We start from the raw sequence: 26,432 nt of genomic DNA on the forward strand, positions 1-26,432 counted from the left end.
CCACACATCAATTACCTGGAATTCACTTTCTGTAAGATTAACTGTTCTTTTTTTTGAAAGTAAAAAAACTTTCATGTTTTCAGTAGCTTAGTGCTTAGGCCCCAAAATTCAAACTAACTTGTACTATCAACAACTGCTTTAATAGAGAAATCATTTTCTCTAAGATTGGTTTAGGATTTCAAGCAGTAGAGTATAAAGATTTATTTTCTTTTATCTCATATATGTATAAGGTATCATGCCAGGAAGCAGCCCAGAAATTTACAGTTACATGGGCTTCATCCAGACAAGTTCTAAATGAGGCAAATCCTCAGCAGCCCTCATTCTTCAACAGGCCCAAACCAAAAAAAAAAAAACCAAAAAACTAAACCAAACCCAACACTCAACCACAACTCTTCAGTTTAGAAAAAATGTGAATGAAAATAAAAAGAGCTAAACATATCTATCTACCTCCTTACATTTAGTTTACTATTCAGGGCTGAATATTTCTCCTGAGTACTGTGAAAACAGAGTTCCTAGATTGTATTTATTTGTAAATGGGAGCAATATCATGCACTTTACTGCCTTTACATTATATATCTTTTGCGGTGGACATTTGAGTGAGGCTGCTAATGCCAAAATAAGAAACAAGACAGCCCATGCATAGACAGCTCCAGGAAAGGGGATCAACCGGACGAGGATGAAATCCCTGAAAAATGTTTGCAGAAAGGATAACGAAAACCTTATGCTTTGGAATGTAACACAACTCTTTTTCTATGTAGGATCTTCAGAAGTTTCTGCATTAAGATTTTCACTTTGTTCAGTTAAGGGATATCTATAAAGCACATAAGGTTGTGGCAGATGTACATTTACTTGAGTCTTGACAGCTGGTAGGAAGTCAGGTTAATTCAGTCAGCAAAACTGAGTTCTCCTCCAAAAGAAATGACACTGCTTTCATCAGTCATCAGAGGTTCTGATGATTGTTATGGAAAAATCAAGTGCTCTTCTTTCCTCCCTGAACAGAGCCTTACTAGCCTGCATTTCCTCTCCTGCTGTCACCACTGCATGCTGTGGTTTCATCACCTGAGGCTGAATTTCTGCAGAGCCCCCAGAACATTCTCCCATGTAAGGGAATCCTTGTCTTCAGCTTTCAGTCTCTCCTCCAGCATTTGCAGCAACATTGGGTTCTGAGAAAGGTAGACACGACCTGGTGCAAAAAGCGATGAAAGAACAGATGCTGAGATATCAGCTTATGACAGAAAAGCTTCTTCTCCTTGGAAAAATATGCAGGATTGACCTCAGTTTCTTCCTGTCAAGCCACAATCCTGTGCCAAGACTCAAACAACCCTGCACAAATGAGTTGTCTAGCAGACCAGTTGCATTCAATTCAGTCACTTGGGGCATTAGAGGCCCCACTTGACAAGTTAGTACCACACAGAATCCACTGTCCCTCTTTCAGCACATCCCTTCAGAGCTACATAGTTTTGTATATTCTAGGAAGAAAACAGATATGGCCAAAATGCTAAGGAAAGTTAGGTGCTCTTCTGCTACTGACTTTAAATAAAAAACTGCATATATATGCAACCAAACAGCAGTGATGCACAAAGATTTATCAAAGATTTATTCAGGGGAGGACCAGGAAAATCCAAAGATGGAAGAGCAGCTGCACTAACTACTTTTGCACAGCACTGGTCCCAGCTCTGTCTACAGGACCTTTAATTATTGAGTATTTATCTTCTTCCCTCCTCTCCCCAACGAGACTGAAGAATGTATTAAAGGCAGCACCTGGTTAAGTTCCCACATAGACCACAAGTCTTCAAAAGAAGTCAGAAATGCTGAATATAGTGTCAACATAAAAACTTTCCAGATACCAAAAAACCTGTTTTGAATGCATGTAACAAAAGACAGTGAATCACTAGAAAAATGCTTTAAAAAGGGTCTAAATTTCCTAATGCAGTGACATACATTTAAGTACATGTGAACCAGCCTTACAGGAAAATTCTGTCTTTTGGGTTTTTGTAACAAATCTCTTACCTTCTGCCAATGAAGCAAAAACACTGATGAGCCTTGCCATATACTGTCTGACTACCTCACTCTTGGAATGTAATAATTTGAGGACATTTCTCTGGAAAAGAAAGCAAATATTAATAAAAACTCACCAAATCACAAAAAAACAAAGTCTTCTCTAATGTTTTAAAAGCCTCACTAAGTTTTCACAGCAAACAAACTTTGAACGCATATCAGTATCTTCAATAATGAATAATCTTTAAAATTTCCCAATTATTTTTTTTTTAATGGGCAAGAGGATGAGGGAGAGATGGAAAATGAACAAATAAGCAAATCAGAGCTCCTCAGCTCAGCCTGTTAAAACATGACTAAGCTCCATGATGTAGGGTGCGAATTATAATGAATCAACACAGTTATCAGTTAAAGCTGGTATCTAAAATTAATATTTAGTCAGTGACAAAAAAAAAAAATCTGTTAATTTTGTTGATGTACTTAAATGCAGTAACATCACTTGAATAGAAATGTTTTTGTTTGACAGCTATGGGAGTTGGGAAATCAGGTTAGTACCTTACCAAGATCACCACACTGCAAATCAGTTTTAATCTGTTTTACTTCAGACATTACTTAAACATAACTTTCCTCTTACAGAAATTTATAGGGAGAAAATCAGATCACCGATTTAATAATGCTTTAACTGTTCTAGTGAAGTTACTGTTGCAATGACAACAGGAGCCACAATGTAACAAATAGCCCCACTGCTTCAAACAACCAGAGAATTCAACTATGCACAAAACTCGGGATTACAAATGAAAAAATGTTACACTTTTGTTAGCAATAGTATTGGATTACCCGTGGCTGAAGCAACCTTTCAAAATCAACATATCAGCAATTCCCCTTTATAAAGAAAGGTAATGATCCATTCCAAATTAATGGAAATACTGTTGGACATGTTATTACAAGTGCATAATCCATACAGCTATTGAGACTGAAGTCCTAATTTATCTCTTATCATAGATCACTGAAATGGATTGAAAATATTCTCTAAGAATATATAATCACTCAGAAAGACATACAGCATCTAATAAGCAAGAGCTAACTCCTAAGTAAAGGGCTCAGCAGGCTTCTGCTCCACTCACAGACATCAAGCACTAGCAGAGGTGACAAACTTCCTCTTTTCTGTAAGAACTGTATCTACACTGAGAGCTCTTGCAAAGCTTTGCCCATCGCATTAAAAGACTGGGATGCATTAACTAAACAGATAATGTGATTTTGGCACTACTACTTTTTTTCCCCCCTTCCTTTCCTGATCAGCACTTTATAGAAACAAATGAGTAGTGTCCCATACAAGCTGGAGGAAAACCTTTTCCAGCTGACCTGACAGTTGCTGTGGCAGTCTAAGAGGTCATTACTGATGTAGGCTTGCAGGACAGTGTCTCTCTGTTCTCCAGGATATGATGTTGTCAAACGCTAAAATAAATAACAACATAAATAAACCAGTCAGATAAGCAAATGATAATGTGAATAGATAGCCACCAAAGACTTTAAAGGTGCTGATACCCCATAGCTGAGAAACCTCTTCTTATGGAGAGAAGGAATTCAACCTCAGTGATCTAAGGGAAAACTCAGTGATCCATTACTGTTACTTGGGAGCTGTCATCACTTCCATACAGGATGGATACAGCATTACTCCTCATAAAGCTAAAATGCCCCTCTAATAGCTACAGATGTGGTGCTCTTCTAAAAAATCTGAGACAGAGTACTGGGCTAGAAGAACCACTGATTGTACCCAACGGATGTTCTTTTAAGTGAAAATGGATGTTAAAGCTTGATCAGAATTCCATTATTATTATCTTCCACATTTGTCACTTTCATTTAAATCATCAGCTTCCTTTTCGGCAGGAAAATGCAATTTCCTGTTGTCACCTTTAATTTTTCTGTAATGCCATTACATGATCCAAGTCAACCAAAAAATAGGCTCTTGTAGAATACTTTGTTTATAAAGAAAAACTGCTGACTAGAATCAGGATACAGCAATATTTATAGAAATCTTAAACAGGGCAATACATGCAAAAAGGAGCTGCCTAAAACAATAATTTCTTTGAAAACACATTAGAAATTACATCCACTGAAGATCCCAGGAATTCCTATCTGGCTTTCCACTCATGAGGAGAACACCATTACAAATAGATATTTACTGCGTGGGCTTTCGTCATCATCTCAAGAGCCTCAGCAAGCTTCACTGACAAAGACAGAAGTTGTTTGTAATGCTAACTAATCACGAGAACAATCATCTTGCTTGCAAGATGGATTGTAGTTCTGGATCCCTCCAGCAAGGACCTTTTCTTTATTTCTACAGAGACCCTCTCCCTTACCCAGCGCAGGGCCTGCAGTAAAAAGGCCTTGAGACGATCATTCCCTGTAATTAAATCTTTCTTCAGCTTCTCATAATCCAAAGAGGGCAACAATGGCACATCCTGCACATTCCTACAAAGCATATGGGAAAGACATTAATCAAATTACCCTCTTTCCTTATTCAGAGGGTATGATGTTAACTGAGGTGAGAAGAGCCAAAACAGGAAGCCTGCTTCAGGAAAAGAGCTCCCACATTTTGACACTTTTGTTACTTTTATTACCATTTTAGAACAACAGACTTTTTAAACTTGGGATTTCTTTTCTCACCGTGCATGCAGCTCATTTACCATTATAACCTGCAGACACTAAACTCTGACAACAAGCCAACTGATGATGTGAGCTTTTTAGTGGCACAGAACAGTAATGTCCTTTTTTGCCCTGTGTGGACCACAAGAGTGTGAAGGCAGCAGCTTGTGGCTCTCAGCACACGGTTATAAACAGACCCAGTAACAAGCTGCAGCTCCAGCTGCACCTCTAAGCCCTGACGCACAAAGAAATGTCTTCTCCAAGGCAAAGGTGGTAGGCTGAATAATTTTTTACAGACTAGACTATGCTGGATTAATTTCAGACTTAATACAGGACTACTTCTTGTGCACCAGTACCACCTTGCTACTTGGAGCTTTAACACTGCAATAGAAGTTTCGCTTCACAAAATTGTTTCCAGTCAATGCTTTAATTTCAATATTTAATTATATTCCACTAAACAATTTTTACTTCTATCTTCCTATTCTACTGCTTTTTGAAACAAACTTTATGTTACATGTATAACTGTCCCCTTAATTATCTTGTGAACATCAGAAGGATCAAAACAGTGTCTTGAAAATTTAATAAAACCTTCACCTCAGATATATCATCTCTATTTGATCTTAATAAGCCAAAATTTATTAAGTCAGTCACAAAAAAAAATCAAACTTGAAGCAACCAAAAGTCCACATTACTGATTCCTGCTTTTCCTGGATTTGTGAGAAGCAAACTAATTACAACAACAGTACTGTACTGTGGGGAAACAGTAAAGAAAATACAGAAACCAGGTCACAGGTGTGGAGTGGCAGATTTACTGGATCAGCAAAAACCCGCTGAAATTCGGGAGGTACTGAACCTGCCCAACAGATGACACAATAATTGCATAAAATGTTCACTGAGACCAGAGGAAGCATACAGAGGACAAGCAATTCCCATTTGCAAACAACTGGCACTGCACTTCAGTTTACAAACACCTCCTCTTCTCTACAGATAAGCATGAAGCTCAACAACAAATACTCACGCAGGGGCTAAAGATGCTCTTAACATTGTGGAAGCCTGGATGAGAAAAAGAAAGGAAAAAAGAAATCGCAACTCATTAGTTCAAATTTCACACCAACATTGCTACTCATGAGGTCCACAGTGAATTCTCTCACTTGAGGTTCTGCAGTTGTTTTCCTATAAAACCCATGTTGCAAAACAGAAACACAGCTAAAGAAACAGAGGATTTCAGTGCTTATTCTCCTTTAAAGTGTTTTACATGTAAAAATCTCTTTCGCTTTGATCTATGTTATCTCCACTGTTATACTCCAAAAATTACCTACACTTGAAGCATTTAAAAAAAAAAAAAAAAAATAAAAGGAAAAACAGTGAGAAAAAACTACCATCCAAAGCCTACTGAGGAATGTATGAACTTGCTAAACGCATTTATTCACTTCAGAAATTTTGATAGCCTTAAGTTGCAATAATATTTCACTGGTGATCTAGCACATATCCCTGCATCAAAATTTGCTGTGTTTCTTTGTTTTGACACTAATATTATCAGAATGTCTGTGGCTATTAATATATACTTTGTACAACTATTAAAATGTAAAGAAAATACTACATTTTCTAGTATGGATAAAACTGACATGGAACAGCATGCAATTTCTTAGTGGCTCTGCCTAGGAGAGCTCTTCAGTTTAAGCCTGGATAATTCCTCTCTAATGCAGTGTGACACAGAGCATACGCAGGCAGCACCACCGAACAAGTCAAAACTTTAACATATCCACACCATATAAATGTTCCATATAAAAGTTTTCTGCTTCAGTAAGTATTTTTTTTTCTAGAGCTAATTGTAGGTGAGCCAAGAAGCAGCAATTCTGGCACAGAAGTACTTCATATCATGCATTCTGATGTCAACTACACGCCATATTCACAGAATATTCAGTGTCATCTCTTTGTGTTGATCTCTCTACTCACTTTCTAAAAAATCTCTCATTACCACTTATGCCTTTAAAACTGGTCTTCTCTTCTAACCCAGGCTCTTTCAACAGGAGCTATATAATCAATGGCTATTGTCAGATTTAAAACTGAGGGATTTAAGAGACAAAAAGCATGAAATACCACCAAGAATACTGAATTACACCAGCTGACGTATTCTTGAACACACCATCTCACAGGTATCCTCTGTAATACAAGGAACTGCTCTCTTAGATGTGAAATAAGCTTACATGTACATTGGGAAGCATTTTATATTATATTTAAGTCAATGATCGACTTGTACACAATAGACAATTAACAGGTTATACACCTCAGAATTAACCTGTCTTGACAGCCATTCTCAAGTCATGGTTGATTTTACACAATACAAAAGTCTTTCAAATAGTTGTATCTACCTAAACTGTTTTCCCCTCATTTATTTGTATTCATTTTCCTTATTATTTTGATCAAAAGCTAACCTTGGTTTAAACAAAAACTGTTTTCCCAGTCAAAACCTATCATCTTGTATCTGAGTGCACAATGAAATCATATTTTTGTTGCCTTCCCCAGCACCCTTCTCCATTAAAGGAAACGGGGAAGAAAGTACGTTAGAGCAAAAGAAATGACAGAGCCCTTGAAGATGAGAAGGTGAGACAAAGGACAGTAGTGAGAGAAGAAATGGACCAGGTCACTGAAAGTAAACAGATGTATATAAAAGCTCTCTGCTTCTTAGCAAAGTCTTTTTTACCCACCACTTCTTTGCTGCCTCAGGAAGAAAAACGTGCTCCAAACAAAATCTAACCCAAGGACACAATATTGGTAAAGATACATGCATCACCCTTCCACACAAACACTTTTGGCAAGTGTCAGATTTTGGAAGCTTTTATAAATTTCAAACTACAGCAACTTCAATTGGAAAAAATTTGGATTTTTAAAAAAATCAGTCAGATCAAGCAGGACAAAGCCTTATTAATTCCCAAATTCTTTGTTATGCTGGCAGATGGAACACAGCAGACCATTCACTACGGTTTTGGTTCTGTAACACCACACCAAAAAGGCACCACACAGTGAAGCAGACCCTATACTGTTTTTTGAGTTCTACCTATGAAAGGTCATGTGCAAGAGCTAAAAATTATTATTTTTCAATTAAACAATTGAATGCTCATGGCACAACCACCACAGACAGAAACCAAAGAGATTTAGAATTTGATTATGACAAAATAATTCTTCACAATAAGTTCACAATAGCTGACACAGTACAGTAACAAGTCCGGTACAAGTATTTTCCTGTTTTGGAATTTAATCAGGCTTCTCTTTAAAGTAATTCTATGAGAACACTAATTGCAAGAAAATATTGCTAGAGAATTCTATTTCTGGGCATTTTTTTTTTTTTAGCAGTTACACAATCCAGCAGCTCTCCTGTGGCTCGCAGGGCTATGATTTCAGGGTCTGCATTGTTACAGGTCAGCCAGCTGAGGCACCCTGTGAAGCACACAGCGACGCAGCCTGCTGAGGGACAGCATCCCATGTTCTCCATCTATTGCTAAATGGGTCTGAAGACACTAAGCCAGTTCAATTTTCAGACAAGTGATCCAAATGTAGTACCACCAAGTGCTGGTTATTCAGTTTAATATCCAGGCCACCTCTCGCCACAGGCTCTCAATTTTCATCTTTTTATACTTATCTTTAAAAAGGAAAGACACATGGCAGCCCAGACCCTCAGAGCCCCAGTACCCTGCCAACCTTTCTTCTCCTCATAGCTTGGTCTCTTCAGCTCTCACTCCCAGACCACTGCCAGTCTGGCCAGCACCACCTCTGCACCCATCCCTGGCTGCTTTTGCTGCCTCCTGCAGCAGCAGCATCCAGGGAACCTGTCCCAGCACAGAGCTCGAGCTGACAACCCCAATGGGCCACAACAGTTTGTACCAAACCCCACTCCTCACTTTTAATGTCAACAGGTTTGACCAGTTGGAAGCAGCAGTCTCAGCAACAGGAACCTCTAGGTTATGGACTCAGGTGGAAATTAAGCCTGGGGAATACAACCCACATTCTGCTGAAAATTTCACGGCTTTCCTCACATAAACATTTTTAATTAAAAGAGTGAAATACAGACCTATGCTAACATTTCAGGTTAACTTGGTTAAATACTCCTATTCCTTAACCACGGTGCTCTTCTCCACCTCACAGAGTGCTTTGACCCACACAAGCAGGGATGAGTAAATGGGCATTGTGAATTCCCTAGCAGGCAGCCCACCAAAAGCAAATACACTTTGGCCTCAGCACCTCCTTTCTCATTTCACTAGGTAATATTTGTTTGTTTCCGTTGCTCCTCTTTGGTAGGATCTGATATGTCCCAATCTCAGGATATTTACCGAGTTAAATACCTTTACATAACCTAACCCCAAAAAGCTGCAAACTATAGTTCTTGACTTGCATATTATCTTTAACAAAAGGAAAACCACACCTCAAATACATTTGGGTCCTACAGATCACCTCTTGGGTTTACTTACGTCAGCACATTTGCTTTATTTAAGAACTATAATCTAGCCAGTGCAAAAAAGGTCATTGTCTTCACCATTATCTCTGTACACAGCAGATCTAAAGCCTTCACATATATTACTTCTGGTGGGAGTGCCACCTGAACTGGCCTTCACCTCTTCTCAACACATTGCTACCACAGAAAGCAAAAGCAAGAAACTACCCTATTATCACCAAATTAATAACAAAACTTTTTTCAAGTTCTTTGCAAAACTTGAGCCATATGCTTTTAAAAATTGACTTCTATGTTGCAGATATGCATGAAAACATGAAGCCTTTTGAAATTACTTTTAGGAACAAAGGGATATATTATTTGAGGAAAAGTTCAATATTGAAGTCTGGAAGTGGGAAGGGCAGAATAGACCCCACTTCAGCCTTTTGGGTTTTTGATCCTCACAGACCTGTTATTCTCTTTCCTGGTGTTCATTCTCAAATCTAAACTCTGAACCCTGTTACCTTTTTGTTTCTGTGGCAATAGTGCAAAAACTCCAACTGGACTGTGCTTTTGAGAAAGTAAGTATTTAGATGCTGGAAGGCTGGGACTTACTTATAACAGCTGCTTTGAAATAACTGGACACGAGGAAGTAAAATCATCAGCACTATGCACCCATAGCCCTCAAAGCACTCTAGACAGTAAATTCTTAATATTTTTATAAGGTTAGTGGAAACATTATGATTTCCATCTCCAGGTGATGAATCCCAGGCCACAGACTGAAAGGCAAAGAGTGTCAAAGGCACTGCTGACAGGTCAATTCCTCATTACACACCCACCATGTCAACTACCAGACGATGCCTCGATCAGCCAAGTTTACACAGTTCTTCTTTAGTACTAGTTTTCTAGGATTAAAAAGCATTTTCTCCCAAGCCCTTTCCCCAGTCTTACCTTTTCTAGAACAAGTTAAATTCAACCTTTTGGGTAACAGTATTCCTTTAATTGCCAGTGAATGAAAGAGTGGGAAGAACAAGGGGCATACACAACTCATCTGTAATACATGACTCCCAACATTGATTGGCTGAATTTTGAACAAAATGCTTTTCATGCAAAGCCTACCTTGAGACAGAACCATTTGCCACAATTGAAACACACGCAGAAACTAGATGTCTTAAGCAAAGGAAAAGAAACAAAGACAAGAAAACAACAGCCCAAGCATTGCTCATTCTTGTAGGATCATGAGGCACGACTCATGTCTGTGCTGGTTCTTGCCAAAGCCAAACCAGGTGCCATATTAAGTCAAGTAATTCTGTCATGATGCAGATTAGCCACAGATGGCAGCCCTTCATTTTTGAACTAAGTTAGGCATGAATATGAATAGCATGGAGTAAACCAAAGAAGTTCAAAAGGGAAAAAAAATAAACCAAATATTTATAAAAGAAAGCAGATGCATTTCATGTGCAAGCCAAAACCACAATTGATTTTATCAAATACTTTAGCTCTGTATTCAGACCAACTCCACTTTGCTATTTAATATATATATTCATAATATGCTGAAGGCTAAAGCTGAAAGCCAGATTCTGTCCTCAGTTACCACCCCTAGAAAATGTGCTGTAAGAATTCAGTGTAAATTCATTACAGATTCAGAATTAATAATCAAAGATATGTGAAGAGTAAAACCAAAGTTTGAGCAAATTTGTACATATCATTAGAACTCACAAATTTATGCTCAGCTCATTTGTTATAAGCTAATGACAACAAGCCTGCTATATGCAGTCTATGGCAGATTAGACTCCTAAACTTGTGTAACCTGGCAGGTTTAGTGGGACTATATAAATTTATTTCATAATAAGATTTGCATATGTTTTTTAATGAATCTTTTTTCTAACTTATATTAAGATATACTGTTATAAAAACTTCCTACTTGCCATATAAAACAGATTCTCTAAGCCACCTGAAGTATACATAAAAAGTCACACTGTAATACTATGTGATAATGTGATAACAAGACAAAATATCAGAAAAAGGTATAAAATACTATATATTAACAGTGAGGGGAGGCTGAAAGCTATTTATTTAAGAATGTATTATGTATTATGTATTTAAGAAATACCTCAGAATTAGTCGTATAGCTTTACAAAAATTTGCTAGACAACTCTGTGTTCTAAGTTATTACATTCTACAGTATATAAAGTTACATTTAACTAAGGCTACCTGCATAAGGGCAAAAGTTTCCTTTAGCAAAGATCATATAATTCATAATTGCTTATCTGTAATCAACTTTTCTCAATCCAAAACAGATCATTATGAGAGGGAACAAAATGCTAAACATCAAGGAAACAGTCTGTTACAACTGTTCACATCATCACCAGGAACAGGTTGACTGATACAGGTGATCTTTTAACACAGGTGGACAGTGTTCTCTATATCAAGATAAAAAGGAATAGTCATTACATTCAATAATTCTATAACTATTGCATTCAATAATTCTATAACTCTTTCTCAAAACACAACATTGTTTTCAGGAGGAAGTTGCATACCTGCAGGGGTTACTGTAATTCCAGGTGATGAATACATTTAGGAAAAAAAAAAAAAAAAGTCATTTTTCTTGAAAGGTGATATCTTGTTTTACCCACAGAAAGTGATAAAAAAAATAAATATGAATTATTTTAAAGTAGAATACTGAGTGACATTTTTCAAAATTGGTGTCAATCACTTTTATGAATTGATTACATACTGAGTTACTTAGAAGTAGACTCATTTCCTCTCTTTGCAAAGAATGCACTGACTATGGGCAAAATTAGATACTTATGGTGTACTTGTAATGTTGCCAGAATACAAACTTCCATCTGGGTTACAGAAGTCACTTGGCAGTACACAGAACACCATTTTGCATTTCCAGTTTTCAGTAACAGAACATCCATTTTAATTGTATAAAATAATTTTATCATCTTTACTACAGAAAGTTTCACTTTAGAAATTAAAATGATAAAGACATAAAATACGAAGCACCTCTGAAGAGCATAAGTCAATTTGCTGTATTATCTTAAGCCATAATATTACATTTGCTTTGTCAAAGGTGAGGGATCAGCTGATATTGACACACTTCAGAGACATTGTATGCTATATACACTGATGCTCATGGGGAGGAAACTGGTTTCTGCATGCTATAAGAAGCTGTGCTTAATGTAGAAGTTGTGGACAAAGCCACTCTTTGGTTAACATGCTGTGTTATGTGCACTATGAAGCCATAAGGTTAACTCAGTACTTTTATTCTGTTCTCCATGCAGAAATTCCAAGCCTTGCACAATTTTAGCTTGTCTTAAACCATACAGTTAATGTCATCACAAGTTAAAATGCACAGAAAATTGTTACACATTATGAAATGAAGAGAAATATAGACCTGGACAGACTGAGCAGGCAGTGTGAAAGGATATAAAGATATAAACACTTACATATCCGTCATCACAAGGGCTCATAGAGTAATATCCCTTTATGGGCAAACAGGCACACATTAAAATAAAGAAGATTAAAAAAAAAGTAAGTTAACAGAAATAAATCACAGAGAAATGCACAGGTCCAAAAAAACAACAATTCAAAACTAGCTAAAAATTAACAAACTATTAGCTTTGAAAAGAAAGATTTCTTTGTCCACATACTTTTATGTTTTAGGCCTGTAATCAGTGTCTCTCTTGTGATATATTTAATTACAAGTTCCCCTTTCAATATCTGGCAAACATACCTATTCTGTACATTACTCCATTTTAGCTGCCAGTTAGAATAGCTACATACCAAGTGCCAACACATTTATGTGCATCTATGACTTGTGTCTCTCTGCTAAGAAAGAGATACCAGTGAGCATGGTATTGATCGAAAAACCTCAACTTCTGAGAAAGCAGCTGTAAGTATTCTCATTTGCTTTGACTAGAGTTTCTCACCAGCAAATAACGAAAGCTGAGACAGACAGTTTAAGGCATTTCAGCAATGTTATCAATTCCCTATCCCAAAAAGCTCCAAGAATAAATTAAGAAAAAGTCTCTAGAAGGAAACCTAAGATTTAGTTACTAAAATAAGAAATGGTGATAATTTGTGGTTTAAGTAGTTTAGTACAAAATATACCATGTTCCCTTCAATTAGACTAAAATACTTAACATAGAACAGCTTTGTATCTCAAAAGAACAGTCAGTTCAAAATAAAAGTACACAGTTCAACACAATGAAATACGACCAACATTAATTATTCTGCTAGACTTTTTGAGCAAACCCACCAGTACTTACTTTAGAGGACGTATTTGTGCAGATGAATAAGCACATAAACACTGTATTTAGCAGGTTTCTCTTTAGCAGACATATACAGCCTTATACAGAAGGTACAAGAAACTTGCCACTCTTCATTGTAAGAGGAAAACAAAGTTCTCTCTATTCTTTAACCAGTTTTTAAAATCTGACATTATTCTTTTTATTACCATCACACCCAGAATTCCCTGATGTGAATGAGTATTTTAACTTTCATGGTGCTATACACACACACAGTTCCTGGCAGAGACATTTTAAAATGAAATTTAATACAAAAGCACAATATCGATAGAGACCAATAAGTGAGCAGAAGAAACCAGGAGATAACCCGTATCATGATGAGAGGACATTTCAACACATGCATGACCTGAGCCAATGAAAATGTACATAGGCATCAAGACAAAGATGACATTAAAGAAAAGTTTTAAAGGAAAACACAAAAGGTTGGACCAGATGGGCTTTCAACCCAGCTATTCTCTGATTTGAGGACAATAACAGGAAGAGGTTTGTGGAAACCCCTGCTGATGGAAACACCTTATCTTTAGAGATGAGGAATTCATGCAAACAAAAACCTGCCTGCGCTGCTGCAGGTAGTTGCATCACCAGCAGCAACTTGTGAAAAAGGCATCATATACCTTATCAGCAGAAAAAAAATATTTCTCTTTGCTTACTTAAAGAGGTAGGTTTGTTTCTTCTTTACCATATGTAAGTGGTAACATATAAGAATTATCCACTGTATAAGGAATGAGAAGACTCATGTATTTCAACCTAAGAAAAGGTTGTTTAGGGTAGATGCTGTTTGCTACAATGTGAATATTATGTTTAAAATGACAGAGTTTACATCCACATAATGCTTGATGAATCCATTCTGAATAGTTCAAAGTAATTAAAAAAAAACCAACCAAAAACAAAAACAGCAACCACACCAAAAAACTTCTCTTCCTTATTCTCCTAGGCTTCATGTGATCTCCTGAAGAGCAGAGAATTCCTTCACAAGTAAGAAATAGAATACCTGCCACCAACTACTACAGCTTGATGGCATGTTCACATTTGCAGTAAAAGGTGTGTTTGAAATAAAAAGCACAGAGCACAAGAAAAAAAAGGAGCCCAAGCTAGTCTTCAAAGCTATCTCAGAATGGGAAAAAAATTCCCTGCTGTTTACAGTTTGCAAATGACAGCTTTATTTTACAAAAGAGCTGGTGCTTTTGTCCAGTGACAGAACTAAAAAACAAAAGTAAAATATATTTTCCCACCATTTCAAATATTGTACCAAAAGAGACCTAAAACTTGCAAGGAACATTAATTCACCTAATTGTAGCTATAGGTAAATATAATCAGACTGAATAGCAGTAAAAACATAATGGACATTTATTTTTTACCACGACACTGGAGCAATATACGCTCTGTTTCGCAACAACTAAACACCTTTCTAGTCACAGAAAGATTCCCTAGTGACTAATGCAGCTCTTGACTATTGACAGAAACTGCACCTCTAAAGAAGTAGCTCCTGTTTTCCCTTTAATCCAAAGTTTAGAGAATCTTATTACATTATCCCTAATCCAAGAAATTCCAGGAATGTGTACATCTTACTTGAATCAGTGGGTTTAAGGCTTGATCCTATGCTACTTCCGGTGGGGAGTAAAAGTACAGTGCTTCAGTGATAACGAGCCAGAATCCTCTTGGCTTCATCATTGTTAAACAGAAAACTGCAGGCTTCAAAAACCTACAGCCTGTGTTTCTTACCCATCAGACAAATCACTATGACAAAGAAAACAAAAAATTAAAAAGTAAAACTTAAATTATCTCAAAAGTATTACAGTTATAGAGGACTAGGATAGATCATTGTATTCAAAACTATTCTCTTCAAATTTACCCTTACCCCATCAGCTCCCTGTCCAAATGAACATTATAAAGTCAGGAAACTGATTAAACCTACAGATGAATGTTTCCTCAGCTTGTCAGACCTGTTTCTCTGACCTCCTATTCTTAGATATGGACCTTTTGCTCTGACAATTCTCTCAAGTTTCTTATCTCCCAATTCAGGACCTCATATGTCAAATGACATGGTAGAAGATGGCAACAACATTTAACAGCAGCTAGAAAAAAAAGCCTTACAGTAAAACAGGGTTTGAGAGAAGCCTTGGAAATGTCTTCCAACTGTAACACACTAGTGTGGCCTCTCTGCCACTGCATGCAGCAGATGCATCCTGTTAATGGATTGTCGATCAGGCTCACAAGCTGACCCAGGAGGTCACAGAGCTGGCAAGAGGAATGAAGTTGCTCTGCAAAAGAATGAGATCCAAGCCAGCTTACCAGAGAGCACAAAGAAACAGCCAACACCAGAAGCCCTTGGTAAGTGAGATTTCATGGGTACGATTACACTGGGAAAGTCTTTTGGTTGAGAGAGGTCATTGCCTCAAGTCTTGGAGCCAGTTTAGTAAGAAAGACTTGTTCTGGGACTTGCCCTCCCAACAGGAATTTTTTCCAGTATGAAAGGACAGGCCTTTCACAGGGGGCAAACCAGGAAGCTGATGTTTGTACAGCAACAGCACACATTAGTCAGGGATACCTGCTACCTTTATTGTAATTTCAAAGCCTGAGACCTCAAGGCTTTATATTACACAATACTACTTTCCTGACATTAAAAATAGAGCACAGAGTACAATGCACTGGGAACAAAATCAAGTTTGCATGCAAATAATGCTACCAAGAATATAACCCAAGGCATACTCTTTTATTTCTTTGGGCAATACTTCGTTTTGGTTACAGCACTGGTACAGTCCTTCCCAGCATAATGTAAAACTATCAGTGTAGCAAAGCTCATTTAACAAAATATATTATAGAGCTCAAGTACACATCTCAGAGAATGATGCAGCTTTAGCATTTCCTGCTCTCAGAACCTGCTCCCAAACCCAGACTGTCCCTTGAGGTGCACCAGTATAGCTGACTGTGAACTCAAGAACCTCCTCTTTCCAAACTACATAATGCATATCCACCCATCCCCTAAGTAAAAGTGGTAAAAATTTATGCTGCATGCCAGTACAACAAAAAAGTGATTTCACAGAATCACAGAATGGTGGGGGTTGGAAGGACCTCTGGAGATAATCTAGTCCAACCCTCCCTCTAAATCAGTTTCACTTATAGCAGGTTACCCAGGATCACATCCAGGTGAATTCTGAGTATCTCCAGAGAAACAGACTACACAGCCTCTCTGGGCAGCCTGTTTCAGGGCTTCAACAGCCTCACAGGAAAGAATTTTTTCCCCACGTTCAGATGGACCTTCCTGTGTTCCAGTCTGTGCCTGTTGCTGGGCATCACTGAAGAGTCTGGCCCCATCCTCTTGGCACTCACCCTTTAGAAATTTACAATCATTGATAAGAATACCTCTCAAGTCTTCTCTGGGTCGAACAACCCCAGGTTTCTCAACCTTTCCTCATAAGGGAGGTGCTCCAGTCCCTTCATCATCTTCACAGAATCACAGAATGTTAGGGGTTGGAAGGGACCTCCAGAGATCAGAGTCCAACCCCCCTGCCAGAGCAGGACCATCTAATCTAGGGCAGGTCACACAGGAACGCATCCAGACGGGTCTTAAAAGTCTCCAAGGTAGGAGACTCCACAACCTCCCTGGAGAGCCTGTTCCAGTGCTCTGGAACCCTCACAGCAAAGAAGTTCTTCCTCATGTTGAGGAGCATCTTCATAGCTCTTCATTGGACTCTCTGCAGTAGTTCTTTTTTTCTCTTGAACTGGGGAGCCCAGAACATTTCCGTGCTAATGATTTTCTTTTCTGCTCATCTGTTTAGAGATATTGATCTGCCAAAACTAATTTATTTAAGGGTCTGGTCCTGACATCGGTGATGTCAGTGAGATAGAGTAAAATCTTGAATGCTCAAAGCAAAGTGAGGAAAAAAAAAACAAACAACACAAACAAAGTATCGTATTTAATGCCAACCAAAATTCTTCCGACATAGACTTTTTTTTTTTTAAAAAACTTCTCACTTCTCTTCCCTACAGAGGGACCTAACGGTAAAGATGAGCAAAATGAGCAAAGGAGCTGCCCCTCTGCTAGCCTCTTCCTTCTGCAATTATACAGGTGGCTGCCCCTTACAGAAAAAGTTTTGTGAAATGGAGTAGCTGGAAAGACCACACTCTAGTGTCTGTAATCAGTTATGAGCAAAAAGTGAAGGGACCTTCCAACACAAATCCAGCACAGATGCTGTGGACTCATGCTACTATTTAGTCTGGGTCACGATGCCTCCAGCTTTATTCCAAAACTTATGCAAAAACCTGAAACCACTTAAGGACAGAACAATAACATCTAAGTGTATAACAATGAGGTATTTGGAATCCTTGAAGAAAAAATAATGGGATGCTTTAGTGGCCTAGTGGCAAACAGTCAGAATTCAGTTTCTAGTCCATCTCATCTGACTTCCTGGATCAAAAGAATCAGGGAGTGGTTAGAAGTATTTTGGGATTACGAGGAAGGAGTCTCATTTTTCTTCTCAGAAGATGGGCTATACATATTGCTGCTTCTTACAATTTTTTGTGTTTCAATATGCTTGCTATTCATGTATAAAACAGAACACTCTATGTGGGAAATAAAATATGATCAACTGTGCACAAAAGGATAAAATGAGGAAACTTGGTTACGATGCAGTGAAGGTCTACAAGCAAAGACTGTGATTAGCCTTCCAAAACTTGGCTAATGCCAGACAGCCTGAGTGTGTGGGTCTGCTTATAGAAACAACATTAGTTTTCAACCACAGTGGATACTGTAACCTCAATGTCAAGGAGTGACCTAAACCAGTTGAGACACCCTTAATTTAAACAGTCTCAGTGCTATAGCTGTCCTGGGCCTTCACCAGAGAACTTTGGTGGCACAGTAACTACTCCAAATAGTGTGGGTAAGGGAGCCATAAAATCACACAGAAATAGTTACGCTAGTAAAGCCTAGTACGAAAATAGATACAACTGTGCCAGAAGAACACAGCTTTACTCATCTTGACCTGGCTAATCTAGGACAGAAGAGAGGCAAAAATTTACCTTTAGGAAGGAAAAATCCACCATCAGCAAATCTTCCTTCTCTGACCTATCTACAAAGCTGGACGCTGCTGAAGTGGCCATACTGGCATAAGTATAGCGGCAAAGGTGCTTCTGCAGCAGAGATGTTTTTAGAGAACCAGGAGTAAAGAAACATGATTCATAAGATCAACAATAATTTCACAGTTGAGCATCTTTTAGTATAAGGAAAAAGAGGCAGTATGGCTGTAAGAGATTTTGAGCAGTCATCTAATCTGCCCTGGAAAAGCAGCCAAGCATCAGCCATTCCTGGCAAACTGTAGTTGTCTACGTTGCTCTTACAAACCTCCAGTGACAGAGATTCTTGCTGAAATATGCTTATACCCTGCTGCTTACCCACTTTGCTCCTTCAGTGATCACTTACTGTTCTTAAAACTCTTAAAAGTCTCTTTTTTTTCATAGATACGGAAACAGATGCCTATACCTAAAGGCTAAACCATACAAGGACAGATGTTTATGCTAAAATAGCATGTGTGATAGGGGTACAGAAAGACATACACAGTCTAGCAATAATCCACCCTGCTTTTACCAGTGAAGACACAGCTCCAGCCAATTCTGCATTCTCTGCAGCATGGAAAAAGAAACAAACCAGCACCTTGTATAATGATGACACTTCTCTCTCTGTCCCCTTCCCACAAGGGCTTAAGAGATCAGAGGATCAACTAATGAAAGAAGTAATCAGAGTAAAACCCTGGGCAAATGGAACACCTTGAAAGCACAGGAAAAAAAGAAGCAAGCAGAGAGCAGGAACAGAGAGAAGAGGGCATGTGGCTGTACAGAATCGATGACCTCAGCACAGGGAAAGGAAGCTGGGAGACACACATAACCCAAACATCAGATGGCAAAAATGCAGAAGGCTACTGGGGTACATAAAGCATTATTTTGGACAGCCATTGGCAGGGAAAAAGGGAAGATCCCTGAAAACATGTGGTTAGAAGAAAGATGGAGGAGTGGGTGTACATTAGAGGGTGGGAGATGGCATAACCATGCACCACCGACATGGTGTAAGTCCAAGGACAGAGGAGCTACAGACAGCCCCTGATGTGGCAGCAGACAGAGATCCTGGCTCCTGCCTGAAACTCTGCAATATGCAGCCTGGAAAAGCTGCTACACGTGCACTCCTAAATACGTGGCTCTGGCCATTAACAGGGAAGTGAGGGCATTTAAAACAGCTTGAAGAGCAATGAGGAATAATATTTATCTCTGAAAATATTAACACATAGAAAAGGGAACATTTTTATTATCTCATCTTTCTGTAACAGATTTTCAAGAGGAACAAAATGTACCCATAGTGCCACTGTTATTAAAAACCTTGGCTAGAATAAGGAGCAAGAATCTTATTTTCTTCTGCTTCTCCTTTGACACTTCACAAAGCTCTCCTACTACAAAGGTAAGTATACATGAATACCTGCCACAGCAAAACCAATAAGCACAGTTCATTACTTTTGCTTGTCTTTGTAAAGTACTGGCACAAAATATTTTAATATTAAAATGTTTTAATGCAGTTTTAATCTTAATGCTTATTTAAAAAGCTTGAACAAGCTAGGTATTAAAAAAGATTGTACCACTAAACAGCTCTTACACTATCCTTATGTAATTTAAAATCTCACATCCCCCAGGCACAGTTTCACAGACACTAGAAACTACCCTAAATTGGTTCTGTTGCTGGAACAAAAAAAATCTCCCTCTCCATTTAGACAGAGGAGATTGAGCAGAACATTAATGAGCACAAGCAGCTAGGTCTACTGCAGCCATCTGAAAAGGAACAAGAGGCTGGTAAAGTGGGAAGAAAAAATACCTAGTGATCCTGAGCTGCTTATCAACAAGATCAAAGATCCATAGATACAGGGTTAAAGTCCATGACATAAATCAACAATGTGGCTTACCTGTATCATGTAACTGCCCAACTATCAAGTAGTTCTTACAAAAAAGGGAAGTCCTCCCTTCCCTCTCTTTCCCCATTTGTTCTCACGATCCGATCTGATGTTTCTTTTTAGCTGGTTAAGCCAATTCACTCTTGGGTTACAGGAGCATCACTGACAGCAGAAAGGACCAGAGCATGTGTTCAGAGCAACACAACCCCCTTTTTAGATAAACTGGCTAAGATGTGCTATCAAACCACACTCAGAACATTAGTTTTAAGGTTGTTTTTGTTTTCTTCTTAAACATTGTTAGCATTTTAGCAGATACACAGCTTACTGTTATCATAACAGAATTAATCATACTATGCAGCTATAACTGTGTAACCACATAATTCACCAGCATTTGAGATCAACAGCACCTTATGCATTGCCATATTCTTATATAAGCTTGGACATGTTTTCTCTTTTGTCACCTTCATTGTCCAATATAGTGGCATTGTCTTTTCAGATAGTTACTGTAAAAAAACCCCAAACATTAATACTTACAGTTCCAGGCCTCGTGAAGTCAATACTATGCACTACACTTTGTCTCATCTGGTTGCTAAACAAACGAACACAAACACTTTGAAGATACTCTGGTGTGATCTAAAAGTTAGGAAACAAAGAGAGAACAGGATTATATAAAAGTTACACTTTCTACCAGACAAGTGTTTCTCTACTAGAGATTGTTTGGGATTTTTAAGAGGGCAAGAAATCACACACCTGAGACTCACAAGCACAAGGTATATACTGCAACTACAGTTCTGCTCAGAATTCAGAAAATTGTAAACTCTCTTCTTCTGAGAACATTCACAAGACTAATGCTAAACACTTTTATAAAAGTAGAATTTACCACACTGACGTTTGCATACATATTTTCCTCAAAAGACAATTTGTCCAACAGCAAGTATGAAGCAGTTTTGTGCTTTAGACAGACCTTGATATGCTGATGTGTCATCTAGCTAAGGAGCACAACTTAGACAACTGTCTTGTACATGAGACAGAATAAATGGGTTACACAGTACAGTGGCTTTGTGTTTCAGTGCAAAATATCTCAGCAGGTTTAGTATTTTTATTTTGGGAAACCTACACCACAATAGAACTGCTTCATTTCAGAGCAGTTATTGGCTTCCGCAGGACAGAGGTGAGAGGACTGAGATTATAGAAACGTGAATGGGGCACTTCTCATATTCTTAGACCTACACCAAGACAACAAACCTCTTCAAATTCAGCGTGTTGTAACTTCAACGTGATTTTATTCAGCACCCCGCTCCACTCTGGATTCAGAAGTGACAGAAACCAAGATTCCTAGCGGAAGAGCACCCTCAGCTGGACACACTTGGGAAGGATCAAATGACTGCCCAGCAGAAGGCTGACAAAGGAGATTACGCATGCACGCCGAAAGGTAACCAGCGCCTGGTTCCTCCACCACAGGAGGTAAGAGGATACCACCTCGGAGAGCACTGAAGGGTGAAATGGGAGGCAGCAAATGACTCTGTGTTTCTTACTGGTAGCAAAGCATAGGTGAGCAGACACCTTTCCTGAAAATCCACACCCACAGGGAAGTTCTTCCCTGTGGCCATGGATGAGGTGAGGTGAGAGTGATCGCAGATGAGGTGTTACAAACTACAAGATGTTCACACCGATGACAGGAGGAATGTACACGCTGACTTTTCAGCAGGCAGCACAGGAACTCCTAGGTCAGTCTCCCTAACAACTCACAGCTCCTTTAATAGCATCTAGAGGCCACTAACATCTGCTGCAAGAGTAATCTTCGGGTTACACAAAGTTACAAAAAATACCCCTAAGAAAGCTGTACCTTCTCCAATCCCATCTATGTGGCCTGTTTCACACAGTGAATAATTTATTCCCCCACCCCCTTAACCCAACCAGTTCCCTTTACCAATTAACAAGTTCAGCTTAGCAGAACAGAAAAGAAAGCTTTTCCTGACCAAAAGTTTGGATGAGAAGATTGTTTCCACCACAGTGTAACTTAAAACAGGCCTAGCAGCAGTTTTAAATATACAACAACCTCTGATAGGCTGGCTTGCAGTCAGTAATCACAGAAATCTGCATCCCAGAGTATTGAAGGAACTGGCTGATGCAGTTGCTGAGCCACTCAGCATAACATTTGAGAAGTCATGGGAGTCAGGTGAAGTCCCTAGCGACTGGGAAAACGGTAACATTGTGCCCATCTTTTAAAAGGGTAAAAAAGACCCTAGGAACTACTACCCCACCAGCCTCACCTCTGTGCCTGGGAAGATCATGGAACAGATCCTCCTAGGAGACGTGCTAAGGCACATGGAGGACAGGGAGGTAATCCTAGGTAGTCAGCATGGATTTACTAGGGGTCTTGCCTGACCAGCCTAGTCGCCTTCTATAATGAAGTGACTGCATCAGTCAACAAGGGAAGACCTGTGGGTGTCATCTATCTGGACTTCTACAAGGCTTTTGACACGGTCCCTGACAACATCCTAATCTCTTAAGCTAATGATACTGATAGTGGCATTGAGTACACCCTCAGCAAGTTTGTGGATGAGACCAGGCTGGGAGGTGCAGTTGACATGCCAGAGGGATGGGATACCATCCAGAGGGACCAGAATAGGCTGGAGAGGTGGGCTCAGGTGAACCTCAGGAGGTTCAAGAAGGCCAATTGTAGGGTCCTGCACCCGGGCCGGGGTAACCAGCACTATCAGTATAGGCTGGGAGAGGGTTTACTGGAGAGCAGTCCTGTGGAAAGGGACTTAGGAGTGCTGGTGAATGAAAAACTGGACATGAGCTGCCAACGTGCAGTCTCAGTTCAGAAGGCCAATCAAATCCTGGGCTGCATCAAAAGAAGCATGGCCAGCAGATGGAGAGAGGTGACCTTGCCCCTCTACTCTGCCCTGGTGAGACCTCACCTGGAGTCCTATGTCCAGCTCTGGACCTCCCCCAGCACAAGGATGTAGATATACTGGAATAAGCCCAGAGCCAGGCCACCAAAATGATTAAGGGATTGGAGCACCTCTCATATGAAGACAGGCTGGGGGAGTTGGTGTTGTTCAGCCTGAAGAGGAGAAGGCTCCAGGGGGACCTTATAGTGACCTTCCAGTACCTGAAGGGGCCTACATGAAGGCAGGGGAAGGTTTGTTCAAAAGGGTTTGTAATGACAGGATAAGGAGTAATGGTTTTAAACTAGGAAAGGATAGATTTAGACTCAAGATTAGAAAAAAAATCTTTAATATGAGAATAATAGATCACTGGAATGGGCTGCCCAGAAAGGTAGTGGAGGCTCCAACCCTAGAGTCACTCAAGGTCAGGCTTGACAGGGCCCTGGGCGACCTGACCTAGGTAGAGATGTCCTTACTTGTGTAGGGAGGTTGGACCAGATGACCTCTAGAGGTCCCTTCCAGTCTGAAACATTCTATGATTCCATGATTCTAAATGCCCTCTAATCACTGCTGATGCCAAAGCTCAAAAGGGAACTCTCACAGAATATCTGAGATGTCTTGTGAGATGGTGATGCACTACCTTTATCCTAGTACACAGGGACAATAGAAGAATCTCTCATCCAAAGTGCAGTGTCTCTTTAATAAAGAGACAGAGTATTTACAGAAATGCTCAGAACTGCATAGCTAAATTCACATTTTAGTGGCATTCTCTCTCCGTTTTCTGCAGGGTGGGGAAGCAAGTACACATCTGAGTCATCTCTTACCATCTTGCCATTAACTGTGGCCTCCAAGGAATCCACCAGCTCCGCCGCGACTCCGAGGAGATTACGGTAGTCTGCCTGCATTTTGCTAAACCGTTTCAGGTAGGTCATGGTCCTGTGCTCCGACTCCGCTAACTGCTGATGAAGATGTTGCACCATCTCTGTCAAGGGAATAATAAAAAAGAAATAACATCACCTTTTCAACCAATGGGACAAAAGAACCCAGAAGCATTTTTACTGCTCTGAAGGGACAACTTCAGCTGCTGCTGTGGAATTCATTTTATCCAAGGGGTGGAATGTCACTGCAAGGGTAATTCCACACTACTAGTGTGATTTCATTTCATTGCAACAGCTACAAATATTTATTTTGCCTTAATTGTCCAGAGAAACAATTGCTTCACAGTTATAGCAGCAATACAACTGTTAGACAGTAAATATCACTGAATATATTTGTGAAGAGGAAACTGTTTTAAAGGTCTGTTAATAAAAGAAAAGTTCCACGCTATCAGAGACAAAAATGAGGCTGTGGGAAGAGAATCAGCATATATGACAAAATGCAGCTCAGACTTGGTTAACTTGATATCTGCAGATGGGATTCATGCACAATCTTCTACATTCACTGAAGTAACAGTGGGTAAAAAACATTATCACACTGAGAAACTGGAAAGGTCAAGCAGCCACTTCAAGGATAAAACAACAAAACAGGAGAATGACAGTACCCAGAGATTCATGCCAGTGTTCTTTAGATTACACTGTAAAGGTAGGTGTTTTCTCCAGTTAATTATAGAAATAGGCTATTGATATTTAGATTACGTAGTGCTTTGCTTATTTTAAAGTAAATATAAGTCTCACATCTTTTAAGGAAAATGGTACAATTCACAGAAAAAAACAAATCAAACAAGACTCAAGTTATGCAGTTCCTGATCTGCTATTAAAACATTTACTGAATTCTGTGAAGCTGTAGGGAATTCTCTGCTTCATTCTTTCCTTATACACAAAATGTTTCAGGAGATTCTATAATTTACTGGTTGATGGTAAGCTATATCAGTTACTTCAGTTGCTGAAAAGAAATTTTTCTTTAATTTCTGTCGAAATTAAAAAGTTACATTCCTGATACATTTTGCTCCTTTGGGTTCAATTACTTCAGAGATCAAAGAAGCAAACTAATCACCCAAATCTGTATCCTCCACCTCATTGTCAGACCTAGTCAAATTAGTGTTGTGCACAGATGTCAGGCACAGAATCTGGAGCTGCGTACTGCGGTGCATATCTTCATGACTGGACAAAACTAGGACGGGAGGCACAATAATTCCATTGTTACTGCTGATGTTTCTGTGTTTTGCTAGAACATTATGCTTTAAATTAGTTTGCTGAGAAGCCAGTATTGCTCTAGTGTTGTGAAAATGGCATCGCGCCCATCTGCAGACTGAATATTTACCATAGGACTTTCTGCTAAACAATGGGTTGGAATTAGCTTGACTAGTGTTTCAGGCAGAAGTAGGATTCATTTTCAGGGATTTAAATTTTTGGGGGTTAGAGCATTCCAAACAGCCCAATATGACACAGTTGAAGTACAAACAAACTCAAAGGGAAGAAAAACAAAGTAGCAGAAATGCAACACTGGAAATTAGAAAAACTAGTTCCTGTTTCTGGCTTCAAACAGACTTTGCCCACAATCTTTGAGGAAACCATTATCCTCTTTCATTGTTCACTACCTGTTTCCATAAAGATGTAGACCATACATTCCTGTAACATAGAAGCATTGGGAAATGTAACTGATATAAATAGGAATCTTTGGGATCTTCATCCGAAGGATCCTAAGCAGTACAAAGTTTCACCATCCAGTTATGCTCCCTGTTGAAAAAATGCTCAGCATACACTTTGCAGCTACAACAAACAAGCTCTGGAGAATTTAGGTGTAGTTTTTCAAAATCTGCCCTTTGCCATTTGTTCCGCTGCTCTCTGAACTCTGGCGTGAACCTCTGCTGTACCATGGTAGCTGGCACAGGGGTGGTAATCTTCAGCAGAGGGAAAAATGGGTAGTGGAAGTGTTGTATTAACACCATGGCTTATCTGGTAGACCCTTCACAAGTCATCTTCTACAATGGTGATCTAGTTATATTGCCAGTAGTGATGTACTAATCATGCACAAATATCTGCCAAACAATTTCTGACCGAAACCACTGCGAGAAGCAATAAAAATATGGACACACGAGACACAAAACTGACAGAAAAATACTATTCAAATAGAACTATTCATAAAGCTTTCATTACAAATGAAAAAGGTCGAAGTCATTAGATAAATCCATGAATTCAGATGTTGGAAATAGCTTTAAAAATTTGTCATGTCTTGGGGTTTTAGAGTTTCTGAAATAGGCTGCTTTTATCCCATTTATATTAAA

General features: G+C 39.0%; 1 protein-coding gene across 1 annotated transcript in view; it reads right to left on the reverse strand.

The window, feature by feature from the left end:
• Positions 1-26,432, reverse strand: part of ARMC9 (armadillo repeat containing 9) — a gene marked incomplete at its 3' end in the record, with an annotated part of 60,668 nt that overhangs the window by 24,517 nt on the left and 9,719 nt on the right. Inside the window, exons 7-14 of the mRNA XM_008948948.1 lie at positions 24,034-24,191; positions 20,847-20,945; positions 12,523-12,558; positions 5,660-5,694; positions 4,356-4,467; positions 3,358-3,450; positions 2,011-2,101; positions 1,060-1,183 (exon numbers count right to left, since the gene is read on the reverse strand). Coding sequence (XP_008947196.1) covers positions 1,060-1,183; positions 2,011-2,101; positions 3,358-3,450; positions 4,356-4,467; positions 5,660-5,694; positions 12,523-12,558; positions 20,847-20,945; positions 24,034-24,191 — 748 coding nt within the window. The remainder of the gene's footprint in view (positions 1-1,059; positions 1,184-2,010; positions 2,102-3,357; positions 3,451-4,355; positions 4,468-5,659; positions 5,695-12,522; positions 12,559-20,846; positions 20,946-24,033; positions 24,192-26,432) is intronic.

Source organism: Merops nubicus, unplaced genomic scaffold (assembly GCF_000691845.1).
Source record: "Merops nubicus isolate BGI_N331 unplaced genomic scaffold, ASM69184v1 scaffold8531, whole genome shotgun sequence".
Lineage (NCBI taxonomy): Eukaryota > Metazoa > Chordata > Aves > Coraciiformes > Meropidae > Merops > Merops nubicus.